Source organism: Bos taurus, chromosome 2 (assembly GCF_002263795.3).
Source record: "Bos taurus isolate L1 Dominette 01449 registration number 42190680 breed Hereford chromosome 2, ARS-UCD2.0, whole genome shotgun sequence".
Lineage (NCBI taxonomy): Eukaryota > Metazoa > Chordata > Mammalia > Artiodactyla > Bovidae > Bos > Bos taurus.
Genome location: NC_037329.1, coordinates 125,607,590 through 125,621,713, shown reverse-complemented (window position 1 = coordinate 125,621,713; position 14,124 = coordinate 125,607,590). Strand labels below are relative to the sequence as shown.

Genomic DNA, 14,124 nt, shown 5'->3' with positions numbered 1-14,124 from the left:
ATCCTTTTATTTTGCTGGAGCTTATGATTGGGAGCAGAAAATGGGATGGAAAGGAATCCAGCAGACCTGGTAAGTAACATGATCTTGATGTTAGTAATTTTAATAGGGAGCCACTGAAAGGACCTGTGTTGGGGAGGGACGAAATCTACCTTAAAAAAAAAAGATTAACCCAGACTATTGTGAAGAATGCACTGGAGGAAAAGAGGCTGGGGGCTAGTTAAGAAGCTTTTTTGGTAAGAGTCCAGAAAGAGATGTTAATAGAGAACCTCAGGTAGTGGCACTAAAGATCGAAGAGGTAGATTCAGGAAGACATTTCAGAAGGAGAATTATGTGTAAATTAGATAATCTGATGAACAGGTAGATGGGCAGGAGCTGGGTGAATAAAGGATAATTCTCAGGTTTCTTACTGGGATGAGTGAGTGAATCCTTATCTGAGAGACTGTCAGAAGGGGAAAAAAGTTCAGTTTTGGAAAGTTGAGTTTGAAGTGTCAAGAACTATTTAGCTCTTTTTTGTGGCACCTTTGAGGCTATCGGCTGCTCCAAGGTGAAGCAGAACATCTCTTTCGCAGCCACTGGCTGCCAGAAACTCACTGCAGTGGACAGTGAACGCAGACTTTGTACCGTCTGTGAGAAGTTCGTGGCTGTGGAAGTTGCTGCTGATGCTCCAGGTAAAGAATGGAGGATTATGTGTTCGAATCAGTGGTGGGAATGACAGGCAAAGGACCATGAAGCAGGCCATGAAGCAGGGTGGTGACCCATGGCAGTGTCCACCTACTACTGAATTAAAGAGTATTCCTGTTACAGGCCAAGGAAAACTGGAGAAGGAAAGAGCAAATCTGTATAGGTTGCATTGTGAATGCCAATCTGAGTGTCCTCAATTTGGTCATTGTCAAAAAGGGAGAGGAGGATATTTCTAGATTTACTGGTACTACTGGGACTCCACCTGGGGCCCAAGAGCTGGAGTCTGCAAACTTTATAATCTCTGAAGTAAAGATCTTGATTACTGCCTCCTGTACAATGTCACAAACCTCTGTCCATAGTTCTTCAGGCACTCTTATCAGATCTAATCCTTTGAATCTATTTGTCACTTCTACTGTATAATCGTAAGGGATTTGATTTAGGTCATACCTGAATGGTATAGTGTTTTTCCCTAGTTTCTTCAATATAAGTCTGAAGTTTGCAGTAAGGAGTTCATGATCTAAGCCACAGTCAGTTCCTGGTCTTATTTTTGTTGACTGCATAGAGTTTCTCCATCTTCAGCTGCAAAGAATATAATCAATCTGATTTCGGTATTGACCATCTGGTGACATCTATGTGTAGAGTCATCTCTTGTGTTGTTGGAAGAGGGTGTTTGCTATGACCAGTGCATTCACACTAGCAAAGTAATGCTCAGAATTCTCTAAGTGAGGCTTCAACAGTATGTGAACTGAGAATTTCCAGATGTTCAAGCTGGATTTAGAAAAGGCAGAGGAACCAGAGATCAAATTGCCAACATCTGTTGGATTATCTGTTGAAAAAGCAAGAGAGTTCCAGAAAAACATCTACTTCTGCTTCATTAACTATGCCAAAACCTTTGTGTGCATCACAACAAGCTGGAAAATTCTTAGGGAGATGGGAATACCAGACCACCCTACCTGCCTCCTGAAAAATCTGTATGCAGATCAAGAAGCAACAGTTAAAACCGTATGGACATGGAACAACGGACTGGTTCCAAATTGGGAAAGGAGTACATCAAGGCCGTATATTGTCACCCTGCTTATTTATCTTATACGCAGTGTACATCGTGTGAAATGCCGGGCTGGATGAAGCACAAGCTGCAATCTAGACTGCTGGGAGAAATATCAATAACCTCAGATATGCAAATGACACCACCTTATGGCAGAAAGTGAAGAGGAACTGAGGAGCCTCTTGATGAAAGTGAAAGAGGAGAGTAAAAAAGCTGGCTTAAAACTCAACATTCAAAAAACAAAGATCATGGCATCCAGTCCCATCATTTCATGGCAAATAGATGGGGAAACAGTGACAGACTTTATTTTCTTGGGCTCCAAAATCATTGCAGATGGTGACTGAAGCCATGAAATTAAAAGATGCTTCCTCCTTGGAAGAAAAGCTATGACCAACCTAGACAGCATATTAAAAAGCAGAGACATTACTTTGCCAACAAAGGTCCGTCTAGTCAAAGCTATGGTTTTTTTAGTAGTCACGTATAGATGTGAGAGTTGGACCATAAAGAAAGCTGAGTGCCAAAGAATTGATGCTTTTGAACTGTGGTGTTGGAGAAGACTTTTGAGAGTCCCTTGGACTGCAAGGAGATCAAACCAGTCAATCCGAAAGGAAATCAGTCCTGAATATTCATTGGAAGGACTAATGCTGAAGCTGAAACTCCAATACTGTGGCCCCTGATGCAAAGAACTGACTCACTGGAAAAGACCCTGATGCTCAGCAAGATTGAAGACAGAAGAAGGGGATGACAGAGGATGAGATGGTTGGATGCCATCACCAACTCGATGGACATGAGTTTGAGCAGGCTCCGGGAGTTGGTGATGGACAGGGAAGCCTGCAGTCCATGGGGTCACAAAGAGTCGGACACGACTGAGCGACTGAACTGACTGAAGCAAAGACAATGTCCACCAGTATGTTGTGAGAAAGCCCTGAAGCAGAGATGATGAGAAAACTAGGACCAAAGCACCCAAAGTCCAGCATCTTTTTCCTCCACGTGTTCTGCAGCTCAAATGTCAGCATATTGCTCTGAAGAAACAGTGTACTAAGAAAATAAGGAAGAGGTGCAGAATATGCTAAACTTTTGGCCAAGAGAACGAAGGAGGCCAAAGAAAAATGCAAGGAACAGACTGTCAAGAAACAGAAGCTATCCTCTGAGAGCTTCGACCTCTGTGTCTGTGCCCAGTCAAAAATAAGATGTTCTGGAAGTAGCAAGAAACTAAGATCTGATATTAAAAAAGATTATTATTTAGTGCTTAGGCTATTATTTAGGAGCTTAGGCTATAATTCAGAAGAGGTTTGAACATGAGCCACTGGTAGCATATAAGAGTCGGTGGTAGCAGAGCTAATTTTAAAATGTGGATTTCTGTGGCCCTACCCCAGAGTTTAATTCGGTAGGATCTAGGATGGAATCCAGGAATCTGCTTTGTTTTATAAACCTCTCAGATGATTCTCATGCAGATGATCAGGGGAACATCATTTCCACCCACTATAATAGTTGTTAAAACCATACTCTTGACTGATACAACTTAGGCTGGAAACTGAAAACAGAATATAGAAGCACTCAAGGATGGAGTGAGTATTTGAAAACCAAATCTCTAATCAGGGTTAATATGCAAAATATATAAAGAACTCAACAGTATGGTGTTTGCTGAAAAAATTAAAAATAAAACTATCATAGGTCCCAGCAATCACTTTAGTATGTATCTGAAGGAACTGAAATTAGCATTTCTATTCATTTATTCACAATACCTAATATATGGTAGCAACCTGAATGTCCTTGGAGAGATGAATGGTTGAAGAAAATATGGAATATACATTCAATGGAATATCTAGCCATAAAAAAGAAGGGAATACTGCTATTTGCTACAACACAGATAAGCCTGGAAGGCATGTGCTAAGTGAAATGAGGCAGAGAGAAAGACACACACCATGTGGTATCATTTTTATGTGCAATCTTAAAAACTGATTTCATAGATATAGAGAATAGAATGGTGGTTGCCAGGTGCAAAAAGGAGAGGGAAATGGGGAGGGTTAGGTTAGAGGGTACAAACTTTGTTAGAAGTAGTTCTCAGTTCTCATGTACAGCTCAGTGACTGTATGCTTCCAAGTTGCTGAGAGGAGATCCTAAGCATGTTGTTGTTCAGTCACTAAGTCATATCTGACTCTTTGCGATCCCATGAACTGCAGCACGCCAGGCCTTCCTGGCTCTCAGTGTCTCCCGGAGTTTGCCCAAGTTTATGTCCATTGAGTTGGTGATGCTATCTCAAGCATGCTCACCATTAAAATAAAATGGAATTCCCTTGGCAGTCCAGTGGTCAGGACACTGCGCTTCCACTGCAGGGGGGACAGGTTCAGTCCCTGGTTGGGTAACTAAGATCCCACAAGCCACGTGGCACAGCCGAAAAATAAAATCAGGTATGCAAGATGATGGGTGCATTAATTATCTTGATCTTGGTAGTAATCGTTCTATAATATATATATATAAAATTGTCGCCTCGTACATTTTAATTAATGTACAATTATATTTGTCAGTTATAAAGTTGGATGTGATGGGGAGAAGGCATGATCAGTGGTATCAAATATTGAAAAGAGGCCAATAAGAAAAGGTCTGAAAAATCCTTTGGGCTTGGCAATTTTACATCCATCAAAGTAAAAGGGTTGCAGATTAGTTTCAGAGACTAAAACTGATCTTTAGGGTTGTCATGAGACTCTCAGATACTAGAAGATTTACAGAAACAGAGTGAAGAAGAACTGGACTTAGTGTTCAGATACGTAAAGCTTCACTACTAACTAGCTCTATATCCCTGGGTAGGTAAGTTAGCCTTGATGAGCCTCAGTTTCTGCAAAATAGAAATAATCCCTTGTATATGCCTCACAGTATTATAAGATGCATGGGGAAAAATGAATATGAAAGTACTTTTTAAATTGTAAGATGGATTGTGCTTCTGACTAAGGTTTTATTGACTTGTTCTCATTGTTATTAATAAAGCAGATAGTATTTAATCACAGGTAAAAATTTGGGGAAGGACTATAGAAATGAGCTGTCCATGCATCTATGGAATTAAGACTTGGGTGGATTTTGATGATCAAGAATAATTAGCTCTTGCATAGAATAGGTACAGTATTATGTTGGTCCCATTTGACAGGACTTTCATTGTGATGTTTTATTAATCTTTGATTTCTAAAGTGTGTGTATCTCTCTTTCTCTCTCTCTCTTTTTTCTTTTTTGCCATTAAAAGTCAGAAAACCCTTTCTACGTCTTCAATTCAAAATGAAATCCCAAAGAAAAAATCCAAGTTTGAGTCGATCACAACCAATGGAGATAGGTAAGCCAGTTCAAGTGTGTGTGCATGTTTCTGTTTGAAATGCATACACAGTTCCTGAAACAGGAATACGTTTTAGGGTGTGTCATGGAGCTAGTTTATGGTTGTCAGCGAACTTCTCAGGGATACTACACTAGACACTTATCTTATAAACAAACAATACTGCTATTAGTTTATAAATATAATCTTGTCTAGAACATATAACTGGATTTAATAGCAGTTGAATTTTCTGTAGTCCACAAATAACTTCTCACAAGAATTCAAAGACATGCTTTTTATTGTGATCTGTGCCTATAGCCTTCTCCAGGCAGGGCAGGAGTTGGTCTGCAGAGGCAAAACAGAGACAAATTGGAAATTTTTCTTTTTTGGGCACACTGCACAGCTTTCGGAACATTAGTTCCCCGACCAGGGATTGAACCCTGGCTGTGGCAGTGAAAGTGCTCAGTCTTAACCGCTGGACCACCAGGGAATTCCTGACAATTTATAATTAAAGCAGTACTGCTCAGTCTGTGAGGGATAATCCATGCTTCCTTAGCATTAAGAGAGATAACCCAAAGCAGATGCTGAATCAGGAGGGAAGGAGATGCATTTGAATATTTTTGTTTCATTTTAAGCCTTTCTGAATGCATTTTTATTCCTCACTTTCCCCTTTCCTTCTTAGTGATGCTTCTGCTTACGAGCTATTTTCTCCTCATATCCAGGATGCCCTGTCCATGTTGGTGTAGTGGGCTGCTTCTCAACAGAGTCTTGGGGCCTGTTCCTCCAGGCTGGGCATTCTGAAGTGAGACCACCTGGCACACTCATCCCTAAAATCCTTGGAATCATCTCCATTCTGAAAACTCCCATTCTCCATTCTCTCTCCCAGACGGTGGTAGATATGGGAGCAGACCAGCATATAGGCTTACTGGGGTTGAGTTTTGTTTATTTAGGGGTATACATAGCATCTCTGAAGTTGGCTTTTTCATTAACTTGATTTGAGACTCTGCAGACTCTCTTTGTATTTCTGGTATCATTGACTTCAAACTTCTTGAATTGATCCTTCTAGAAATGCTTGGTTTAGATATTCTAATTATATAGGGAAAGGAACCATAAAGACCATCTTTCTGGTTAGCTTTACTGTTACTGTTTGTTCTCTGAGCAGCTAGTTTGACCATTCTGAAGAAAATGGATGTGGCACTGATTGTCTTATCACATCTGCCAGGGTGCATGATCCTGTAAAAAGTTCTTCAGGGAATGAACCATTCTGAATGCCCTGCTTTATGAAGGCCTGAGCCAAGACCCACAGCCTTTAGATTCATCATTTCTGTTTTGTGCTGTTTATGATGTGGGCTGTGTTTGAATGACCCGGAAAAAGCTCATTCATAGCCTTTAGTTTAACCAACAGGCCTTAAAGTTTGCCTTCTGTTGGGTCATTTGGTTTTTGAGATACTGCCACTGTTCTTGCTGACTATTGCTATGGCTTCACCAAGCCAAAGACTTTAAACTTTCTGTTCAGTGTTTTATTGCATCTGGTTAGCAGCAGTGAATGTTTTCCTCAATTAGGATGCTGATCCTTAACTTAGACGCATGATCTTTCATAATGTCCTCTGGGAAAGATCTTTAAAAATAAATTTTTCTTTAAATATACATGGTAATTAAAAAAGCAACCTAATAACTTGAAAATTTATAAAAAAATTTTCTGCAGCCACGTATTATTTTCATACATATGCAAGTTCCATTCGACTGTTCCTGCATTCAATTCAGTTCAGTTGCTCAGTCGTGTCTGACTCTTTGCGACCCCATGAATTGCAGGCCTCCTGTCCATCACCAACTCCCGGAGTTCACCCAAACTCATGTACATCAAGTCGGTGATGCCATCCAGCCATCTCATCCTCTGTCGCCCCCTCCTCCTCCTGCCCCCAATCCCTCCCAGCATCAGGGTCTTTTTCAGTGGGTCACCTCTTCACATGAGGTGGCCAAAGTATTGGAGTTTCAGCCTCAGCATCAGTCCTTCCAGTGAACACCCAGGACTGATCTCCTTTAGAGTGGACTGGTTGGATCTCCTTGCAGTCCAAGGGACTCTCAAGAGTCTTCTCCAACACCGCAGTTCAAAAGCATCAATTCTTCAGCGCTCAGCTTTCTTCACAGTCCAACTCTCACACCCATACATGACCACTGGAAAACCATAGCCTTGACTAGACGGACCTTTGTTGGCAAAGTAATGTCTCTGCTTTTGAATATGCTATCTAGGTTGGTCCTAACTTTCCTTCCAAGGAGTAAGTGTCTTTTAATTTCATGGCTGCAGTCACCATCTGCAGTGATTTTGGAGCCCAAAAAGATAAAGTCTGACACTGTTTCCCCCGGTTCCCCGTCTATTTCCCATGAAGTGATGGGACTAGATGCCATGATCTTCGTTTTCTGAATGTTGAGTTTTAAGCCAACTTTTTCACTCTCCTCTTTCACTTTCATCAAGAGGCTTTTTGTTCCTGCATTAGTAATCTTGATCTATCACTTGTTTGCATTTCTTTTAAAAGTTTATATACAAGGTAAATTACATTTTTTCTTCCCTTTTTACTTTTTTTTCTTGCTTTTCCTTCACTTGGAGAACATTCTGACAAGACTTTAAAAACATTTTTTTAATTATTTTTTTTTCTCTTTGGGCTGACCAGGGATCAAACTCACACTCCTGCAATGGAAGCATGGAATCTTAACCATAGGACCACTGAGGAGGTCCAAGACGTTTTTTGAACTGTCCTTTATATTTTTTGGTTCTACCAGTTTATTGCTACCAACCCATCTCCCTCCACCCTCATGCACGCATGCTCAGTCATGTAATCCCATGGACTGCAGCCTGCCAAGCTCCTCTGTCCATGGACTTTTCCAGGCAAGAATACTGGAGTAGGTTGCCATTTCCTTCTCCATGAACAGTCCTTTTTTTAATGTCATGGAAACCAAAAAATTTTTTTGCTGAATATCTATTTTGAATTCAGTTCTGGAGTAAATATTACCAGTTTTGTTTCTTTACTATCTATTGTGACTCCCTCTCAGTTTTTAATCACAATCCACTTTTAAATTTATGCTTCTCTTCTTTCATTTTATCCTCTCATGTCTTCAAAAGATTGTTCTCTAACAGTTTTCATTGACCATATACTATCATATTCCTTTGTTTTTTTTTTTTTGGCCACACACATGACATGTGGGATCTTGGTTCCCTATTCAGGGATCAGACCCGAGAGCCCTGCAGTAGAAGTGCAGAATCTTAACCACTGGACTTCCAGGGAAGTCCTCTTATTTATTTTTTAAATATTGAGGCATATTTGATTTATTTTTCTCTTTTTCTTTATTAGCCTTCCGTATCATACAGAGAGAACCCATTACTTTATAGAATTAAAAAAACAACAACACATTTTTCTCATGGTTTTATACTTAGAAAATGCCTTAGTCTTTTTTAGTGTCCTATAAAATTCACAGCTTCCATCTCAATATTTTATAGTTTGTCAAAATTATAACAAAAATCCTTCAATTTGAAGAAAATACAAGTTCATTCCTAGCTTTCCTTCCCTGAGAAATGCACTTTTTGATCATATTTGCTTATTGTTTGATGGGCAATGAACAGTGAGTGACCTCCAGGCACACCTTGTGGTTTATTGTTTCCAAAAGACATTCTTTTCTTTTCCTTATCGTTTTATTGTGTTCTCCCTCTAAAATATACTTGAAAGAATAGACTTAACTCTCTGTGGCCTTTGAGGACAGATCCAGGACCAATGGATGAGACTGACAGGCAGATTTTGGCTCAACCTGAGAAAAGATGTTTTTGGAAACATTCCAAAAGCTATTAAGTTTTTGGAAAAGATGAGCTTCCTGGATAAATAGCAAGTTCCCTGTCTTTGGCGGTGTTTAGAAAGAGATTAGATCTGATTTTCTGCCTTAGTAACCTAGCCATCTTTTTTCATTTTGATTCCCAGCAATTCTTATTCATCAGGAGTTACAGAGTTAGACAGTACAGTCCCTAACACAGGAAGGACACAATGAGATTTGTCAGCAATTTATTGGTATGGGAAGAATCTTCCCTCAAGAAGCAGGTAGACTCAAAGCAATCTTGAGAATGAACAAAGCTGAAAGTGTCATGCTTTTTGATTGCAAACTGTACTACAAAGCTGCAGTAGTCAACAGTATGGTGTTAGGGACTTCCCTGGTGGAGCAGTATTTAAAAATCTGCCTTCCAATGCAGGGGACATGAATTCAATCCCTGGTTGAGGAATTAAGATCCCACATGCTGCTGGGCTACTGAGCCCACGCACTGCAACTAGAGAACCCTGCGTGCCATAACGAGGAGCCTGCACACCACAGTGAAAGATCCCATGTGCCGCAGTAAGACCTGACTCAGCCAAAAACAAAAGAAGAAGACAGAAACAGACACAGAGACTGATGGAACAGAATAAACAGCCCAGAAGCAAATCCACATTTATATGGGCAATTACTCTGCAGCAGAGGAGGCAAGAGTATACAGTGGGGAAAAGATAGCCCCTTCACTGAATGGTGTTGGGAAACTAGACAGCTACATGCAAAAGAATCAAACTGGACTACTTTCTCACACTGCTTACAAAAATAACTCCAAGTAGACTAAAGACATAAATTTAAGACCTGAAAGCATTAAATTCCTAGAAGAAAACATAGGCTCTTTGACATTGGTCTTAGCAATTTTTTTTGGATATGTATCCTCAGGCCGTGTAGTCCTATTTACTTTTGCTTTTACAAAGGACTATATCAAACTCAAAAGCCTTTGCACAATGAAGGAAACTATCCATAAGATGAAAAGGCAACCCACTGAATGGGAGAAGATATTTGCAAATAATATATCCAATAACAGGTTAATATCCAAAATATACAAAAAGCTCAGATATTTTAACAACAACAAAAAAAGAAACAGTTCTATTTAAAAATGGGCAGAGGACCTGAATAGACATTTTTTTCAAAGAAAACATATAGATGCTCAATATCACTAATTATCGGGGAAATGCAAATCAAAATGGCAATGAGCTACTGCCTCACACGTATCAGAATGGCTATCGGATAAGTGTTGGCGAGGATGTGGAGACGATAGCACCCTTGTGCTCTCTTGGTAGGATTGTAAGTTGGTGAAGCAACTAGTATGGAGGCACCTTAAAAAATTAAAAATAGAATTGCCATATAATCCAGCAATTTCACTTCTAGTTATTTATCCAAAGAAAATAGAAACACTATTTCAAAAAGATACATACATCCCAGTGTTCACTGTAGCATTAGTTACAAGAGCCAGGGTAATGAAAGCAACCTAAGTGACTGTTGATAGACAAATACCTAAAAAAGCTATGGCATGTGTGGGGGTGTGTGTGTGTGTACACAAACAGTGAAATATTACTCAGTCATAAAAAACAAAATCTTGTTGTTTGCAACAACCTGGATGAACCTAGAGGATATTATGCTAAGTGAAATAAGTTGGAGAAAGACCAATACTGTGTGATCTCACATATATGTGAGTCTAAAATACAAAGCAAAATGCAACATAGGTGCAGAGAACAAACAGGTAGTTGCCAGAAGGCTGGGGGTGGGGGGATAGGCAAAACAGGTGAAGGAGATTAAGAGCTATAGCCCTCCAGTTATATAATCAATAAGTCATGGGGATGTGACATACAACATAAAGAATGTAGTCAATAATAATTTCATATGGGCGGACGTTTACTAGACTTAGAGTGATTACGATATATGCAAATACCAAATTATGTATGAAACTAACATAATATTGTATGTCAATTATATTTCAGTTAAAAAGCAGGTAGAGCACATTAGCCCATTACTCCATTTCATTTGTCACTCTGGTTATGGGTTTAAATAGATTCTGTTGGGTTGAGGGAAGACAGTCCCTTGGCAAGGTTGGAAACTGGTGGAGACTATGATGGATCCTTTTAATATTTTCTCCTACATGCCTTGTTTTATTATTTTACATGTTGTTTTTGTTACCCAGTAATTCTGCATATTTATCAGTTAGCAAAGCAGTGATCCATTGTTCCTCTGACATCCTTCTCATATGCTTCGTGTAGACTGAGGGCAGAATATTTCTATCAATGGACTGTCTTTCCCTTCTAGCCATAGAAACACTTAACTTGGTAACTATGAGGAGGTTTGTCCAGCAGTTCACCATGTTATTTGGAGTTTCTACCTGTGTAGAAAATTGATGGTTATTAGATGTTGTTTAAGGTGTAGGAAAGATCCAACAGCAAGGGGCATCTGGTAGTTGCTATATTGATATAGGGTGTTGGGAATCAGTATTGCAGTTTTCTAGGAAAAACTGGTTTGTGTTTTACTTTACAGGTTGCCCTGTGAAAAGTAGAGAGTTTCTTTTGGGTAGGTCTCTAGAGAAGGGTAGGATTTAACTCTCTTGGCAGTGATTTCTTAATTTGTATGGGTCTAAGACACTTCTGAACAGACGAAGGAGAGCCTCAGATCCCCATCCTAGAAACCACCCCATTGTATGTATACATAAAATTGCATATACAATCTCAGGGGCTTACAAATTCCCTGAAACTTTCCTGGTTAAGACACTCGACTAAAAGGACAGAGTTCACCTGGCACTTGCACAAAATGTAGTGCTCAGAGACCATCATAGGGAGGACTCTGTTGAAGAGCCAGGTTGTGATATTACTTTGCAGTTTGCCGCCTTTTTGTTCCTTTCCTAACTAAATATCACAGAATTCTTGATACTGGAAGTGACAGGGCACAGGCCAATTGTAGTAGGGGAAGTTGGCTTCTTTCCTGTTAATTTCATCTTCTTTTTTTTAAATCACTTTTTAAAAAGATTGTACCTGAGGTGGAAAGCAGCAGCTTCTCAGCAGATGTACCACAGCATGGGCTTTGGAGCAGAAAACAAAGAGTCAAAATCTCTTTGGGGATCTTTAAAGAAAAATGCATGAAATTACAATTTATCCAGATTCTAGGGAAATTATCTAATCACAAAAAATTATGACTCTCACCCACAATAACTAGGGATCCTCAGTGAACCTGAAACAAAATATCTTTGGCTCTTATGAGGTGACATTTATTTTAGTCCCGAATGTGAACAAAGATGGGCTTTCCAGGTGGCGCTAGTGGTAAACAGCCCACCTGCCAGTGCAGGGGACATAGGAGACATGGGTTCGATCCCTGGGTTGGGAAGATCCCCTGGAGGAGGGCATGGCCACACACTCTGATAGTCTTGCCTGGAGAATCCCCATGGATGGGAACTTGACAGTCTGCAGTCCATAGGGTTGCAGAGTTGGACACGACTGAAGTGACTTAGCACGCATGCACAGCATGCATGTGAGCAGAGATGCTGCAGGAATGCTGCAGGTTGTGGCTTTGGTTGGTATAGTTATCTGATGGCCACCTTGCTTGTGCAGTTTAGCAAATGCCCTCAAGTTGAACGTGTATTGTGCTTGATGGCTGGGATTCAACTAGTTGCTTCTGCTCCTGAAGTTGCAGTCAAGTGGCCTGTAATGTGACCTCAGGTAGAAAAAAGTTTGTGCATCCAACTGATATTTTCCCCCTCCATTTTTCCCCTCAGCTTTTCCCCAGATCTGGCTCTGGACTCACCAGGCACTGACCACTTTGTCATCATTGCCCAACTGAAGGAAGAAGTAGCCACTCTGAAGAAGATGCTGCATCAAAAGGATCAAATGATTTTAGAGAAAGAGAAGAAGGTACTGCTTAGTTAGTGCTTCTCAGGTCAGAATGAGGCAAGTGGGTGAGATATGTGGTATAGGGCACGATGCTAACTGTTTAATGGATGTTTGTTGGATACATACCACTGAAGCTCTGAGAGAGAGAATCCACTGGCAAGGTTGGGATGTCCTAGGGAGCAGCTTGCTGTCTGCCAGGATCGTGGCATGGCATTACTGTTGTCAATCCCCTTCCATCAAGTAGTTTAGAGGGTTGATTTTTCTTTCTTTTGTTTGGAAGAAGCTTCCACTTCTAAGGGAGGACTGAAGTTCACTAAGCTTGCAGAGATGATGTGTAAAACCACGGTATCTACCTCTTATTTCATAGTGGGGCATATAGCAGAGTACTACTCTTCTCAGCATAAGCTGTTCAGGGAGCTTGTAATCAGAGGGTGCTGAGTGAGCATGGAGTTGGGACAAGAGGAAGTAGTTTCATAATTGGAATTTTTAATGCTCTCAGGCTAGGGGAACCTGATGCCTCCACCTCTATTATTGGGATGGCTGTGTCCAGGGAACAGTAGTACTCAAAATATGTAGATCAAGTCTGCCTCGTCCCCAGACAATATTCCAGTAGGCCTTCCTGTAGTCCCTACATCACTTTGTTTCCATTGGTGACAACTCCCTTACTGAGTGACCTATCCTCTAAGCTCGTTATTATCTTCAGTGAAGTCTTAGTAGAGTCATATTCCCCTCTTTAGGGGAATTTTTTTATGTCCTTTTTCTGATTCATTCTATTATTTCTTACTTTCAGATTCTTAGAGAATGTCTCGTTTCTGCCTTATTATTCTAATAACTAATAATAATAGTTAACTTTTATTGGATGCTTTGGCCTGCTATGCAGGAAACTGGGGTTCGGTTCCTGTGTCGGGAAGATCCCCTGGAGAAGGGAATGGCAACTCACTTCAGTATTCTTGCCTAGAGAATCCCATGGACAGAAGAGTCCATGGGGTCGTAAAGAGTCAGACACGACGGAGCGACTAACACGCCTCTATCTGCCTATCCCTATTCTAAGTGCTTTATATGTATTAACTCATTTATCCCCATATCACTTTGAGGTAGGAATTATTATCATCATTCATAGATAACAGTGCCTTCAGTGTTTTTCCCCATAGGGTTCCTTCCGCTAGCTCTGTTTTCTCCCTGAGGCTGTATGTTGTTTTGCACTATGTTCAGAATCCTATGATGAGTGCTAACAAAGACATTTACGTTAAAACATTTTTTTAACTTTATTTTTGGTTGCACTGGGTCTTTGTTGTGGTGCGTGGGCTTTTTGTCATTCTGGTGGCTTCTCGTTGTAGAGCACGTCTGTAGGTGCTGGGCTTCAGTAGTTGCGGCACACAGGCTCAGAAGTTACGGCTCGTGGGCTC

At 40.4% G+C, this 14,124-nt stretch overlaps 1 protein-coding gene across 1 annotated transcript in view; it reads left to right on the top strand.

The window, feature by feature from the left end:
• FAM76A (family with sequence similarity 76 member A) overlaps positions 1–14,124 on the top strand; it is a gene marked incomplete at its 3' end in the record, with an annotated part of 30,950 nt that overhangs the window by 13,435 nt on the left and 3,391 nt on the right. Inside the window, 2 exon segments of the mRNA NM_001015660.1 lie at positions 4,962–5,048; positions 12,604–12,739. Coding sequence (NP_001015660.1) covers positions 4,962–5,048; positions 12,604–12,739 — 223 coding nt within the window.